Source organism: Coturnix japonica, chromosome 23 (assembly GCF_001577835.2).
Source record: "Coturnix japonica isolate 7356 chromosome 23, Coturnix japonica 2.1, whole genome shotgun sequence".
Classification (NCBI taxonomy): Eukaryota; Metazoa; Chordata; class Aves; order Galliformes; family Phasianidae; genus Coturnix; species Coturnix japonica.
In genome coordinates, this window is record NC_029538.1 from 542,226 (window position 1) to 555,853 (window position 13,628).

At 42.7% G+C, this 13,628-nt stretch overlaps 1 protein-coding gene across 9 annotated transcripts in view; it reads right to left on the reverse strand.

The window, feature by feature from the left end:
• The window catches only part of PUM1 (pumilio RNA binding family member 1), a 65,638-nt gene that overhangs the window by 44,299 nt on the left and 7,711 nt on the right, over positions 1 to 13,628 (reverse strand). For all 9 annotated transcript variants that reach the window (XM_015883565.2, XM_032448921.1, XM_015883572.2 and 6 more), the window contains one exon: positions 5,602 to 5,670. In XM_015883565.2, coding sequence (XP_015739051.1) covers positions 5,602 to 5,670 — 69 coding nt within the window. The remainder of the gene's footprint in view (positions 1 to 5,601; positions 5,671 to 13,628) is intronic.

Consider the following 13,628-nt stretch of genomic DNA (forward strand, 5'->3'; position numbering starts at 1 on the left):
GTGGGCAAAGCTCAAATAGAAAGATGAGAAGGAGTATGGACTTGCAGACAGCAGACAGGAAGAGCTGAGCAGAATTAGAGCATTTTTACCCAAGGAAAGAACATCATCTGGTTTATGGGAAAACTCAACTCCTGCCATATGTTCCTGAGTTTCCAAAAAGTAAATACACTTTCCTCGTATACTCAAGAAATCAACAGTAAACTCTATACTTAGAAAATCTATTTCTACTCAAATATAAAAGGCAACTTTAACCAAAAAAAATCATGTGTAAAAAGAAGCATGTGCACCTCTAGACCAGCACAGAAGGGCAAGGAGGAGCCCCAGAACTGCCTGGTCAGCACACAGCAATATGTAATGCAATTTTAATGCAATATTTAGTTGTAATACAATCCTAAAATCTGAAGCACACCCAATTAAAGGCTCTGGATAAGAAGTCTGCTGCAGGTAGCCAAGCTCAGCTCTGCCTCTGGCTTTAATGCTTTGAGACCTGCATTCCCAGACAGCAGAAACAACAGCAATGAGACATTTTTCATCTCACGAAAACTAAAACTCAAAACACTTTCTCACAAAGCACTTTGAAATCTGAATTATATCACAATCACACACTGAACATGTGGAAAGGGATATTCACGTGAGCCACTGTGCTCACATATGTACTTCACATACAGCACTACAAACTATACACACTTAAGTAAGAAAACCTACCTTCCAATGCATCTGTGCTACTGAAGCACAACAACAAGATGTTATGAAGAGCAAGCTTTTATTTATATGTTGTTTGCTCGTTTAGTAATCATTTCTATTTTCTTGAAAACAAGCTGATTCACTACCACAAAAGATAGCAGGACTGTTCTCTGACCAGAGGATGACTTCAGATTAATTTAATCCTCTATTGTTTCACTTACCCTCCATCCCTTTATTTATTTCACTCCTTAACAATGTGATGCTGAAGAACTGTACCTGTACACCTTATAGCTTTGTTGTGAATCCCAAATAAGGATTAGAAAAACATGGATACTTGCTGTCTCACACGCACTGCACAACAAAACTGACACTTCTGTTCCCCGCAGTTTAACCTTTTCCTCCAGAACATAAAATTTCAGACTGGAAGCTCTCACATTAGTAGAAAAAGAATATTAAAGTTTAATTTCCATATGGATTCAGTGTGTGTTTACAGCTGGGATGGGCAAGAAGTAAGCAAAAGGCATTACCAGCAGATGTCAAGGGGGTCCTCGCCCTGTCAAGTACAGAGGTTTAGCAGTTATCTTCTACTGAAGTACATAACAGCCCACCAAGATGATGAATTTTTCCTTAGGGGAAGTTGTTAGTTGAGATGGAAAAGTTATTCAAGCAAAAATAATCCAGTTCTTCAGTGTGAAAGTTAATAAAACTGCAGAGGTTAGGAGACTAGGTCGTTTGCTCTCTGTTTTATTTATTAGAATTGACCTTATCTAGTACAAAAATAATCCCTCTAAGCCCTCTTACAGAAGACTTACAGAGTTAGGCCAATATTCAATTTAGCAGAGGGGAGGAGGGATGACATACACATCAACAAAAGCAATGCTACATCAACAAGGACTGAGCCTGTGTGCATGGGCCCCCTGAGATGGGATTATGAATTAGACAAATTAAGTAAACCAATCCCCTTCAGACAATGCAAATATTAAGATAAAAGAAGCCATCTGTGCCCTACCACAACAGTTGGAGAACTCTGTTTCTCTGCAGCAACAGGTACGGACAGGCAGAGCACGTATTCACAGGTCCCATTTGGGCAGCACTGCAAATTTACAAACTCTAAGATGTTATCTACCCTCAAAAATGCTGCCTCCAAAAAGCAAACCATGTCGGGGCTGAGAGCACAAGCAGCAGCCAAAGCTGGATCCCTCTGACAAACTCCCTGCTGCCAGGACAGCTCTTGTTACCCCACCCTGCACCATGGGCAGCTTTGTGCCTTGCTAGCAGGGCTCTGGCAGAAAAAGAGCCAGCACATAAATAAGAAGCAGGGTGACATGACTGGGAACAGTGTGGAAGAGTAAAACAAAAAGCCCTACATCTTGCCATGCACACAAGCTGTGAAATGTATGGCAGTGAACACAGAGCCATGAGCTGCCTCTCTGCAGCCACCGGTGCAGATCCAGCTGCTTCTGATGAGATGCTGCTCAACTCCTGCTCCATCTCCAGCTGCTGGGGCACTGCATACCCACAGCCCTCCCACTTTCAATGCTGTCAGCATCAGATAACTAAAAAAAAAAATCTGTACTGAAAAATTATTCACATCGTTCAGTATTCCACAGTCCAGCAGCCAATTAATCATTCAATGAGAAAGAGAAGACATCATTCGTGGTGAAAACAGTGTCACATGGTGTTGCTTCTTCTTGGTTTTAGACCAGATAGAAGAATGCTGAAGGCCAATGCGACAACCACTCCACGTAGGGAAAAGCTCTGGTCACTAGAGGCAGGGTCTTATCTAGCACCTAACCACCTGTATCAGTGATGACGTGATCAGGCACGTGGAGAACCATGTGCCACTTCAGCCTTAGCTGTGCAGATCTGCTGCAATGAGCCACAGGGCTTGTAGGAACTTGGTTCAAGTCAAAGCCAGACTAAAGTGCAGCACCAAAACCTTGGTGGACTGTAGCCCAGAGCACAATAATCAAATGCCTATGATAAACAATGGAAGTATTTCTTACTAACCTCTCTTTTTAGGAGCAGGGGAAAATTAGCTGTTACTTAGATACTTTCTTCTGAGTTTTTTGGTCCAACTCCAGCATTTCTGAAGTTTCTACAGCTACCCAATGCCTTTGTTCCCATGAGCAGTGTGCTCTGTAGGAGCTGTTTCAGCTGCTCACCCAGTGACTCTCTCCAGCTGTAGTCTTACCTCACAGCAGCATCTATTATCAAATGGGGCACATATATGTCATATATCACATATATCAGCACATACATATGCAGATGAAGGAGACAGATACCACCTCTTGGTCTCTCTGCACCATCCACTACACAACAAAGATGCTGTATTAATATTCAATATTGCTAAGCTCCAGATAAAAGAGACTTAAGTGAAGAAAAGCAGACACCCAGCTCCCCTGTCTTGAGGGCCTGAGAAGAACAATAACTCGCACAGCTCGTGGTTAAGCTTCAGATAAGCATCACTGCTGTGTGATCAAAGACCTCAGAAGACAGCATGAGAGGCATAGACACATGTCCTGGTCTGTGTGCTGAAGCAGCAAAACCAACCAGCTCCACAGGGGCTATTTTTGAACAGACCTTCATTCTGCTTCTTGCTGCACCAAATTCTGTACACCTCTCTCTACTACATTCTCTTCAGCAAATGTTGTACAGGAGTTTAACACAATTAAATGGAGGAAGGTGCAATCGTGAAGACAGAGACAGCCACAATACAGATGAAAGCTGTGGGTTTTTAAACCAGTCTTAATTTCCCCAGATGACACTATCTGTTCATCACAAATCAAAAGTTATCTAGCCTGCTGTTAAAATCCAGATAATTTAATTACTTGACTGCGCCCTTTTAAAAAGCTCCTACGTCTTAGGAGACACGAGCTCCTCAAACCACTAAAATTGTGATGATATTGCTTACCAAGAAGCAAGGAAACAGGAAGATAAAAGATAGACTAAATGCTTTGTTTTCCCAAACGTATAAACAAACACTTCTCCTCATCTTTCTCCTCCAGGGTTTTCAATATCATACTTGGGATCTGACATTATCAGCTCTTTCTGCAGCTAAGAATCAGAAGAATGGATCTCAGTTTACACAGCTCCTGATACTGGCCAGGTGGATGTATGCTGAAATTCCTCAGGAAACAGAGAAAATTCAATGGATAAAGAAAGGGAACCGCAGTAGATGACAGAAAAACCTAAGGGAAATAAGAAATAATGACTTCAGTTAGAGAAAGAGCAGGTGAAATGCCATCTCTCCTGGAAGAAACACGCCTGCTTCAGTGCATGGAAAAGTCCAATGGCAGAAGAAAGCTGTCTCAAAGTTCCTTTCTTGTGACAATAACACTGGAAAGTGACTCATCATTTAGAAGGCTCAGCAAAGGAAATCTCACATTCAAAGGATAAAAAGAAACATTAAGTTCGCTTCTCTCAATAAATCACTGAATAAACCAAGAATTAGGAAAGATAAGCATAGTTAAGAACACCTCAGGCATTCAAATTGACATAATGCCACACTAAGCACAGAACGAGAGCTGCACTAACCCTGACCAGGCACGCAGAGAACCTGTGCACTCTGTATCTGACAATGAACAACATCCTGCCCAAGTGAGGTGTAAAAAGTAATATTTACAGAGCATTCACACCCATCATCCCTCTGCCATGTTACACATGGAGGCAAATCATCTGTTTTTCAACAGCTTTAGATGGATTTGTAATTCAGCAAGGAGAAAACGCCATTATTTTCAACTGCTCTTAGTCAATAGTTTCAATGTAGATCCAGAAACACGGATTATTTCCTTTCAGGTACTGCCAGATTGAACTGCAATTCAGCATTATTATCATCCAGAGAATAAAGAAAAGCAGAGGAGCTTGGCTGCAAACACCAGGAATTCAGAGTTCTTTCACCTGACAGAAGGCGCACTACACAATAATCCTGGCTTTCTGTTTTCTCCACACCAGCCATTTCCGGATTCTAGAGGTTGTTTTTTAATCTACTTCGTAAAGTAGGTTACAACAATAGGAATCACTGGAGAGGGGGAAAACAAACCAACATGAGTTTCATAGACTGGAATGCAGAAAAGAAGCCTTTCCAAAACAAAAGACCTGCACTATGCTAGAGACAGACCCTCTATGCAATTAATATCCTGCAAGACAAGATTTTCTTGTCTCTGTTCTTCCATAAACCAAAAGGCTTGGCTATAAAGGAAAGGGGAACTACAAGAAGCATTTACATCCCAACTTTGAGGAATGAGTAACAGCCAACTAGAAGTAACTTGTTCTTCTTCCAAGGCAGCATAAGTAGGTAAGTTCTCTATTTAAAGAAAAAAGACAGATCATCTTCCCCAGATCTGCTGCCTGCAGACAAGATTAAGGAAGTTCATGCTGTTGTGCTACAAAGTTGGAAACAGAGGATCCACTGCATGACAGCTCTTCCTCAGCCCTTTGACCTGTCCAAAGCACTGACCACTCCTGAAACCCTTGATTACACCGCCCAGCTATTTAAACATTAAACACAGCCCTATGCTTTATGACAAGAGCAAAAGTAGGTGGCCAGGAGCACAAACTGGGCAGCAGACAGTAACTGACAGCCAAACCCCACAATATTGCGGGGTTTGAGATCACAAGATCCCAGAATAAACATGCTACAAGGATTCTAACACTTGTCATAAGACAGATTTCTAACTGTTCTTTTACAACCACCATTTTGCTGTTTGATGATACAACAGGTGGAGGGCTTAGCTGTTCCTCCTACTGAGACACATCCAGCCTGACAGGTTTTTATTTTGTTAAAGCACACACACACTTCACAACCATAATGGAGAACTTTCAAGTTCAGAATCATACCAGCAGACTCAAAAGCCTCCTAGACATTGACCTCCTCCCACCAAAATACAGATGTTCTTCTACAGGCCTTTTACTTACCTCTCCCATAGCCCTTCCTTCCAGAGCAAGCGCTTGAAAATCATGGTTCAGCTCATCCATAGAACGCACCTATTTACAGATGGGTGAGGAGAAAAAAAAAAAAAACAACACACATAAGAAAATGGTTTTTTGGTTTTTTTTAAATGATTACTATAGTTTACAGCATTTTTTTCTGACACAAGCTCTAAGTTGCATTCTATATTGCAGCACACAACAAGGCTACTGAGCACCAAGAGATGACTTACCTTTAAGATACCCAGAAGACAGAGCACTTTAACATTAGATCTATATATGTACAAAAAAAATGGCAAAAGGAGCAACTATTTTAAGCCACACAGTCTAACATAACCACCTTTGCCAAGTTTATTTTAAAGATTAATCTTTCACATTGAGCTGCATCATTTCAGGAAAAGCAGTAAATGCATTAGGAAGCAAATCTGGAACGTTTCCATTCAAGAAAGACCAAATAACTTATAAAAGCAGCAGATTTGCATTCAACCTACAATAATATAAAAAACAGTGACAGAAATGAAAAGCAAATTAAACGAAACAGCCACAAGCACTTTGGACGGCACACAAGCACTACTGAACACCTCCTACTGAGTGTTCACCTAACCCTGCAACCCCACAGATCTGATACAGGTTTCTGTTGGAGCCGTGGTAATAGTTTATACAACATTTATTTACGAGTAATCCACACACTGTCACTGCAGCCCTTCACAGGAGCTTTTCAGGATGCTGAAGACACACAGTGTTTAGCCATCTTAAGACCTGTAGGCACCTCCAGGTTAAAGGAATGAAGTCAGTTATAACATCTGGTGGGTGACATAGCATAAAGGCAAAGAAAAAAAACCTGGCTTAATACACTCACACGCCATCAGTGCTGCAAACAGTCACACCATGCTCACTGATCTGAGACCTGACTCTGGCTTCTGGTATTCCTACCACTATTTCCAGCCCAATGGAGTCATGACTTTGCTATGAGTCTGCTTTGTTTCTATTTTAAGACAAGATTCAGTAGACCCCATCCAAGAATATCAGATACAAGGAAAGTGAAGTCCTCTCCAGTGTGAGTTCTGCTGCTATTCTGTGACAATACTGCTTTGCATAAGATTAACAGCATGTTGTTAAATTGTACATTTCTGTAACTGGCAAATCCTTGATGCCCAGCCATGCAGAATCTGAGTTTAAAACTAAGTTATCCTCTTTATGATCATCTCCCCAGTTCAAAAGCAGTTTCAGTTTTGTCTCAGCTTTGCCACCTCTTGCTGTGACCCTCACACAGCTACAAATCCATGCAGAAAAAAAACAGGACTCCACCTTCCAGAAACCACAGCACCAGTTAATGACCACGGCTTTGCTTTACTGCCAGCTCCACCACTGATCCTCAAGCAAACGCACCTCGGCTGCCTCGTGTAAGAACAAATACTGCAGAGCAGTTCCAGCTGAACTCATGGGAAATGTGACAACCCCCAGACATACCACGCCACAAACACTGAACAGCAGCAGTCTATTATTTCAGTGAGATATGTGAGGAATAGAGGCTAAATAAAGGTTCAGTAGGTGATGTTTGTCACTCTCAGTACTAAGGGAATGTCCCAGCAAACTACAGATGCAGCCACAGTGGCACTGCTCCAGGACTTGCAGCACAGTGGAAAGTGCTAATGCAGAAACACAGGCTGCTTCATGATGCTCCCCCCCAGGCTTCACCAAAACAAACTCCCACAGGTGGATGTCATGCTATGGGAACCTAAAAACAAAGCTGCAACAAAGATACCATCATTACATCCCTAGCAGAAATCAGAAGAACCTCAAGAGATGTTTCTGTTTTGCTCTAATCATGTCCCAGCCCCAGCAGCTCTAGGCTGGAGCTGCCCTCACAGCCTAATAATATTGGATTAAAGTATTTTGTATCTGTATGCCCAGCTCCCAGGTACTGGAAGCCCAAGCTGCATATAACTGCCAATATGAGACCCTCTTCTCAGCCACACCTTTGCCTTCACTGAGCATCTTACTGATATGTCTGTAATACAGACTTGCTTATTATTCCATTTCCTAAGGCCATACCCCAAATATCCTCTTCTCATTTTTCCACTTTCTAACATCAAGTAGCAACGTCACTTTCTTACAGGAGGTGAGCATGACATTCCAGGCTTCCTTTATTTCTATTCAAACAAGAGCAGATAGTTTCTCAAACAGCAGAACTTCTAACTAAAGTCATGACTGCTTACACCTTTGTGTTCCAAAAGACAGGCTATAATCTGAAATGATATAAATGGCCTCATGCCTCACTGGGATCTATCCCTGTTAACTCTCGCTGACCTACAGCAAGCACAGACATGGCAGTGCAGGCACTGGGAACAAGGAGGTCCACTGAGAAAGAACTTATGCACAGATCAGCATTAACGTATACAAGATTTGATTATCATAAAATGTAGTTCACTGCTCAACCCTGGTTTTGAAAGAAATCCAGAAGACAGCGCCAAGATAAAGTGGCTGCACAAGGAAGCAGTCCCTATATCATTACATGGCATGATAACCCGGTTCCTTGGAAGAAGAGGCAATCTCAGGAAACACTGGGAATCGCAGCAAGAGAAGTCAGCTGTCTGTAACCACAACTGCCAGCCAACAAGCCAGCCAACAAAATTGGCTTCTTGAAAAGCCCTCAGCCTCTTCCAGGCACTCCAACCTACAGAGCACAATGTAACACTGCACCACTTGCACAGAACAGACCTCTCGACCCTCTTGTGAAGAGGGCTCACTCTCTAGTAACACAGAAAACCAGCCCGTCTGCTTTTGAATCCTGCTTAACAACATGAAGGCCTTCGAGCTGTCTTTCAGAAACACTGTTTCTGAATGAGTTACAAAGCAATCCCATTGCACAGGACTGTGCCTCACCTTCACGCTGTGCTGCGTACATGCTCGGGGATCACATAAATCTCACCAAACTTAATGAGTTATCTCATTCAAGGCGAGTCATTTCCATGCACACTAATACAAGAATGTGTGTCACTGGAGCAGAGTACAGCTCAGAGCCACCCTGCTGGTGCATGTTTTGGTGCCACGTCTGCCTGCAAGCTGTGCCCATGGGCTGCAGCAAAGCCCAGGGCTGCTCTGTTCCGCTCTCTCTGAAGCCCCTTAACCAGTTTTCACCTTTGCTCTGAAAAACATGCAATAATGAGACAGCTGAATTACTCAGTACTCACTCTAGATCAGACCTCCAGTTCTCATTTGTAGTTCCATGAATTCAAATCAAACAACAACAACAAAAAAACCCACGCCACTTAAAGGGCTACTCAGAAGCCAAGAGGAACTCCAGGCCCTTTGGAGATTCAATAGCTCTGATCCCCACTGCTTGTTTTAGAGAGGACAAGATAAAACAGAACACTTTCTACTCCTACCTACTGCGGATTTCAACACCACAAACCAATTTATCTCTATGTCAGTGGTCACTTCCCAAATTCAGCCTCCCACGCAGCAGTGGAGCTTGTTGGCAACTCTGCATCAGACACATCACCACAGATTTCCAGCCCCTCAAACAGCAGCCAGCTGATCCACGTCAGGTAGTCAATGCACGTAGGGCTACCGCTTCTTTTTCTCTAGGTTAAGTTCTGCAGCAATGGGGCCCTGTAATGACAGCAACTCAGAAGCAGACACTTCCCCAGTCTCAAACCTACAGACACTTGCCCTGACACACCTCAAGTGCTTCTCAGCTGCATCAATGCAGCAGAGATTGAGGCAGCAGCATCCCATGAGCCAGAGGCAATCTGCACCATGCTACAAACCCGAGCAAAGCACTCTAAGCCCCTCAGACACAAGCTGGTAGAGGTACAGATTTTTATTCAAAAAAAAAGAAAGAAAAAAGCAGTGGTAAAAGTCTACAACCCTGGGAAAAAAAGGGAAAGCTGGGGAAGCATCAGCTGCACACCACAGGCCCAGGAAGGCTGCCATAAACATACCTGAAACCTAAGCAACTGATGAGGCACGCTGTACTGCTGGCACTCAGAGCTCCTGTTAAATTTAACCCAGCAAACAACCAGGCCCACGGGGCTAAACGGCACTTGTCAAAAGGAATTCTATAGTTAAATTAACAGGAACAGCCGCCATGAACTGTCCTTACAATTACTAACCAGGGATTTGAAGGGCCTACCAAATTAACAGGAGAGCAACAGCATATTTACCTTTTGGATTTGCAGTACCACCATTTGCATCCCATATATGTATTTTTCTGCAGAAGTGAGAGTTACAGGCGAAGCAGCCCAATGGTAATTTTCAGTAAATATCAGTGTCAATAATCACTCTTAATATTGCACCTTATATTCAGCAAATACAGGTGCTACTGATTCCTAATATGACCTTTACGCACAAATTCAAAAGGTAATACTGTTCCATATCTCACCATCTGCTGGTAACTCAGGGGATTGGACACTGTTTTTATGTATTAAGGAATCCTCATTTATGTTTAATTTATATTCACTTAGACAGATATGCTGCCAAACTATGAGAAGCTCCATTTCACCCTTAATCACAACGAAGGGTCACAGCATTTCTTCTTCATCCTCATTCATGTATCATTTCACAATAAGAAGGAGAAGAGGTAAAATTAAACAAATAAATGTAGACTGGAATGAGAAACCAAATGAAGTCCTACAGAGAATAAGATTCCTCTCTGAAAAATACCCAGACTGAAACAAACTCTAAAAACTTAAAGGAATTTTTTTGTTTATTAATTTTTACATACCATGATTTTAAGAAGGTCAAATACCTGCATTTATTAGCAGTAACTGTGACCAAAGAAGAACCTATCTATTCCTATTAAGCCAATTATGATAAATTGGGTAACTAGAGCAAACGAGGAGGCTGCTGCTGCAAGCCTCTACTCCTGTTTCGCCACCTCCCCTCTTCCTAAAGCTGTGGCCTCATCTCAAAGGCTTCCCTCTCCTTCCCCAACACTTTCATAAACCAGGACCTCTCTCATCCCTCCTCACCCTCCCCATGCATTACAGCATTTCTTCTCTCACTGCTCCATCTCCCCAGCTCTACCTCTGCCCAGGAGGCACAAAACCCTGCACACCAGCTGCTAAACTGGAGGCAGGACAGGCATTGTGAGGGCAGGACTGAGTTATGTTGGGACATGTAAATGGCTGCTTTCAAGATGTCTTTGATCTACTGTAAATTACAGGGTCCACCGCCAGCCAAGCAAACCTAGTGCAGGGTATCCCACAGACATACCATCAGAGACTGAGTGAAGATCTCAGAGCTCACCTTCCATCCATGGGAAATGCCCACTCTTTAGCCTTTGCTGAGCAAGTCTGGAGGAAGTCCTCCCAAAACGTTCAGCTCCACACAATGCTAACAGTGAAACCTCTTCCCTGTCCTACCACTGCTTGTTTTGCTTTTCTGCTTCTGCAGAGCAATGCAGGAAATCATGTTATTATTACATTATCAGGAGAGATTAAAATGTTATCATTTCTCAGCTAAGACCAACAGCACCTGTTTGTTTCTCTACAAAGAAATGGAACTCCAAGCTCTCACCGTCCACACACTGCAGGTGCTCATGTAAAGCACCTCAAGAGCGTGACTACTTCCTGGATATTCATTTAATTAACACACTTGTCTGAATAGGCAAACGGCTTGCAAAGTTTCCATTCATTAAGCCTTCAGATTCTCAGTCTTGATCCCTCAAAAAAGCAAACATTACTGCAAGAGCTTCAAGATTAAAGCAGTGAGGACAAGAAACAGAAACATTCTGGCTGCTGACACCGCATCGTTCTCAGAAAGGAGAAAGGGAAGGGGAAAAAAAAAAGGTAACTTCAACAGCCTGAACGTTGTGTAGCACTGATTTATATAGTTACAAGTTGCTGCAGCCTTTTAAAGTAACTACCACTAAGGGTTTACAAATTTCAGATGGAAATAAACGCCTCACTCAGCTGTGGGAGTCTGTGTGTGTGTTCTCTGGTTTGAACAGCTCACATAGCATGTTATTTAAAAGAATAAATCTGCTCTGCATGCATGAACACTATATATAGTACCTGGGGGGGAAGTATTTACCAGCTGACAATAAGAAAAGCACCACACACTTTCAACAACAGGTTTTCCACTAACAACCAGATCCAGGGTTCAAATATGTTGTTCCATGGACTGATTACAGCACTATTTTTAGTTCCCTCCCGTAACAATAGGCCGTAAAGAAAGAATGTGAAGGCACAAGTATTAGGTGGGATTAGGTGGTTAAACCACTATTTTTGTAGTAAGGGATTCATCGTTAGAACTGCTACTACCATTAGCATTCAAAGCAAAAAGCCATTGAAATTACAGATTGGCTAATGCTTCATATGGCATGTAGCCAAGATGATTAATGATTCAAGGTACAGAAATACATGCAAGAAAGGCAGCCTTTCAGCATGGCGCAGCTTAGTTCACTAATTATGTTTTTGCTCAGATTTTATTCACCAAGGGAAGCACTTCATTAATATGGAATTTAGGTTAACCTGCGATGCCTTGGGTACATGCTGTTGGGGCACAAGTTTTCAAAGTGCTGGATTACAGAAGCAGCCTTAATTCTGCCCCTCAGGAGCTGGAAACACTGGGGAAGTCATCCCCTGCCTCCCAATACAGTCTCAGACCAGTGGCAATGCACAAGCACCCTGGGCTCCACAAATAACTGACCTGAGTGATCTCTTCCTTTCACTCTCACCTCTACTATGACCTTTCCAGGCTTAAGTTCAGAGGGGGAAAGGTGTACACAAGGGACCCAGCAATGCCTCAGTTCAGTGGCAAGCTCAGCACTGCCATCAGGAACAGACGCAAATGGCTCTTTGCCACACAGTCTGCTTGCAGCAAGGTGAAAAACTAGTTCTGGGGTTTAAAATGAGCCAAGTTTTACCCCAGTACAGCATCAGGGGCAGTACAACATACACAGCACAGCCAGATGCTCCCAATAAAAACAACTGCTCTAGAACAAGAGTTACCCCTAACAAAGGAAGAGGAGTAACACAGTATCTCAGAGCAGATCACTTGACAAGAGGAATGCAGGATCACATGATATCTGCAAACAAAGCAGAGTTTGTTCTTTACAGACCCGTTAAGATAATCATTCAGAGAAGACAGCTTTAAAACTGTCAGAAGCATCGCCATACTCAATGCTCTGGAACAGCTTTGTTAAGATTTCCAATCAACAGTCAATCTGGATCACCTAAGTTTACAAGTAAGACACAGTTGTGGGTAGGTTATATGACTTTTTCCTTCTGTCAAGTCTCTCTTCAGTAAGAAGCACTCATTTACAGAAACACCAAGTGCATCACAACCTGTTGTGCAAAAGCCCAGGCAGGCCACACCAATTCAAAGCACAAGAGTGCTGGTAAGTGGAAACCAGAGGGGAGAAGACTACGAGTATTAGCTTGTCATGGTTTCAAAGCTGTGCTCTCATAAAGCTCTATTCAAAGCACACTTGGGCACAATACCTTAACTGAAATACCTGAAGTCTTACTGAAGCATTAAAGCTTGCAAATTCAGTAGTGCAGAAGGGTTTTGTAGACTATGAAGCTGACATACCACTGAGAAATCCCAAAGCAAGAGCACTAAGCTACAGCCACACACCTTGCAACTGACTGCTGGCGACAGCAAGACCTGTTGGAATTTGTTCCCTCTGAATCTCATGTGACTTCTCTAAGATTTCAGGTTGCCTCCCTCTCTCATCCATACAAAGGATTTCTAAACAGCTCATTTAAAACACCCAACTTGGCCATCTATTCACTCCCCTTCTAGGGGGTGAAGTTTCCAAATGGAAGCGCGTAAAGCAGAAAACTAAGTTAAACATCCTAAATCCTCTCAGGACATCACTCTCTTCTTTATTACAGAGAAATTCAAGTGAAACAAATCACATAAACCAGACACTGCATCTCAGCAAGGTATTATGTTCTAAATTACCTGGGTATCAAAGCAGCCCAGTCACTTCAGTGTTGATGCAAGAGAAGGCATAACTAGTTCACTTCCATACGTGGAATCACCCTTGAAAGTCTAAAAGC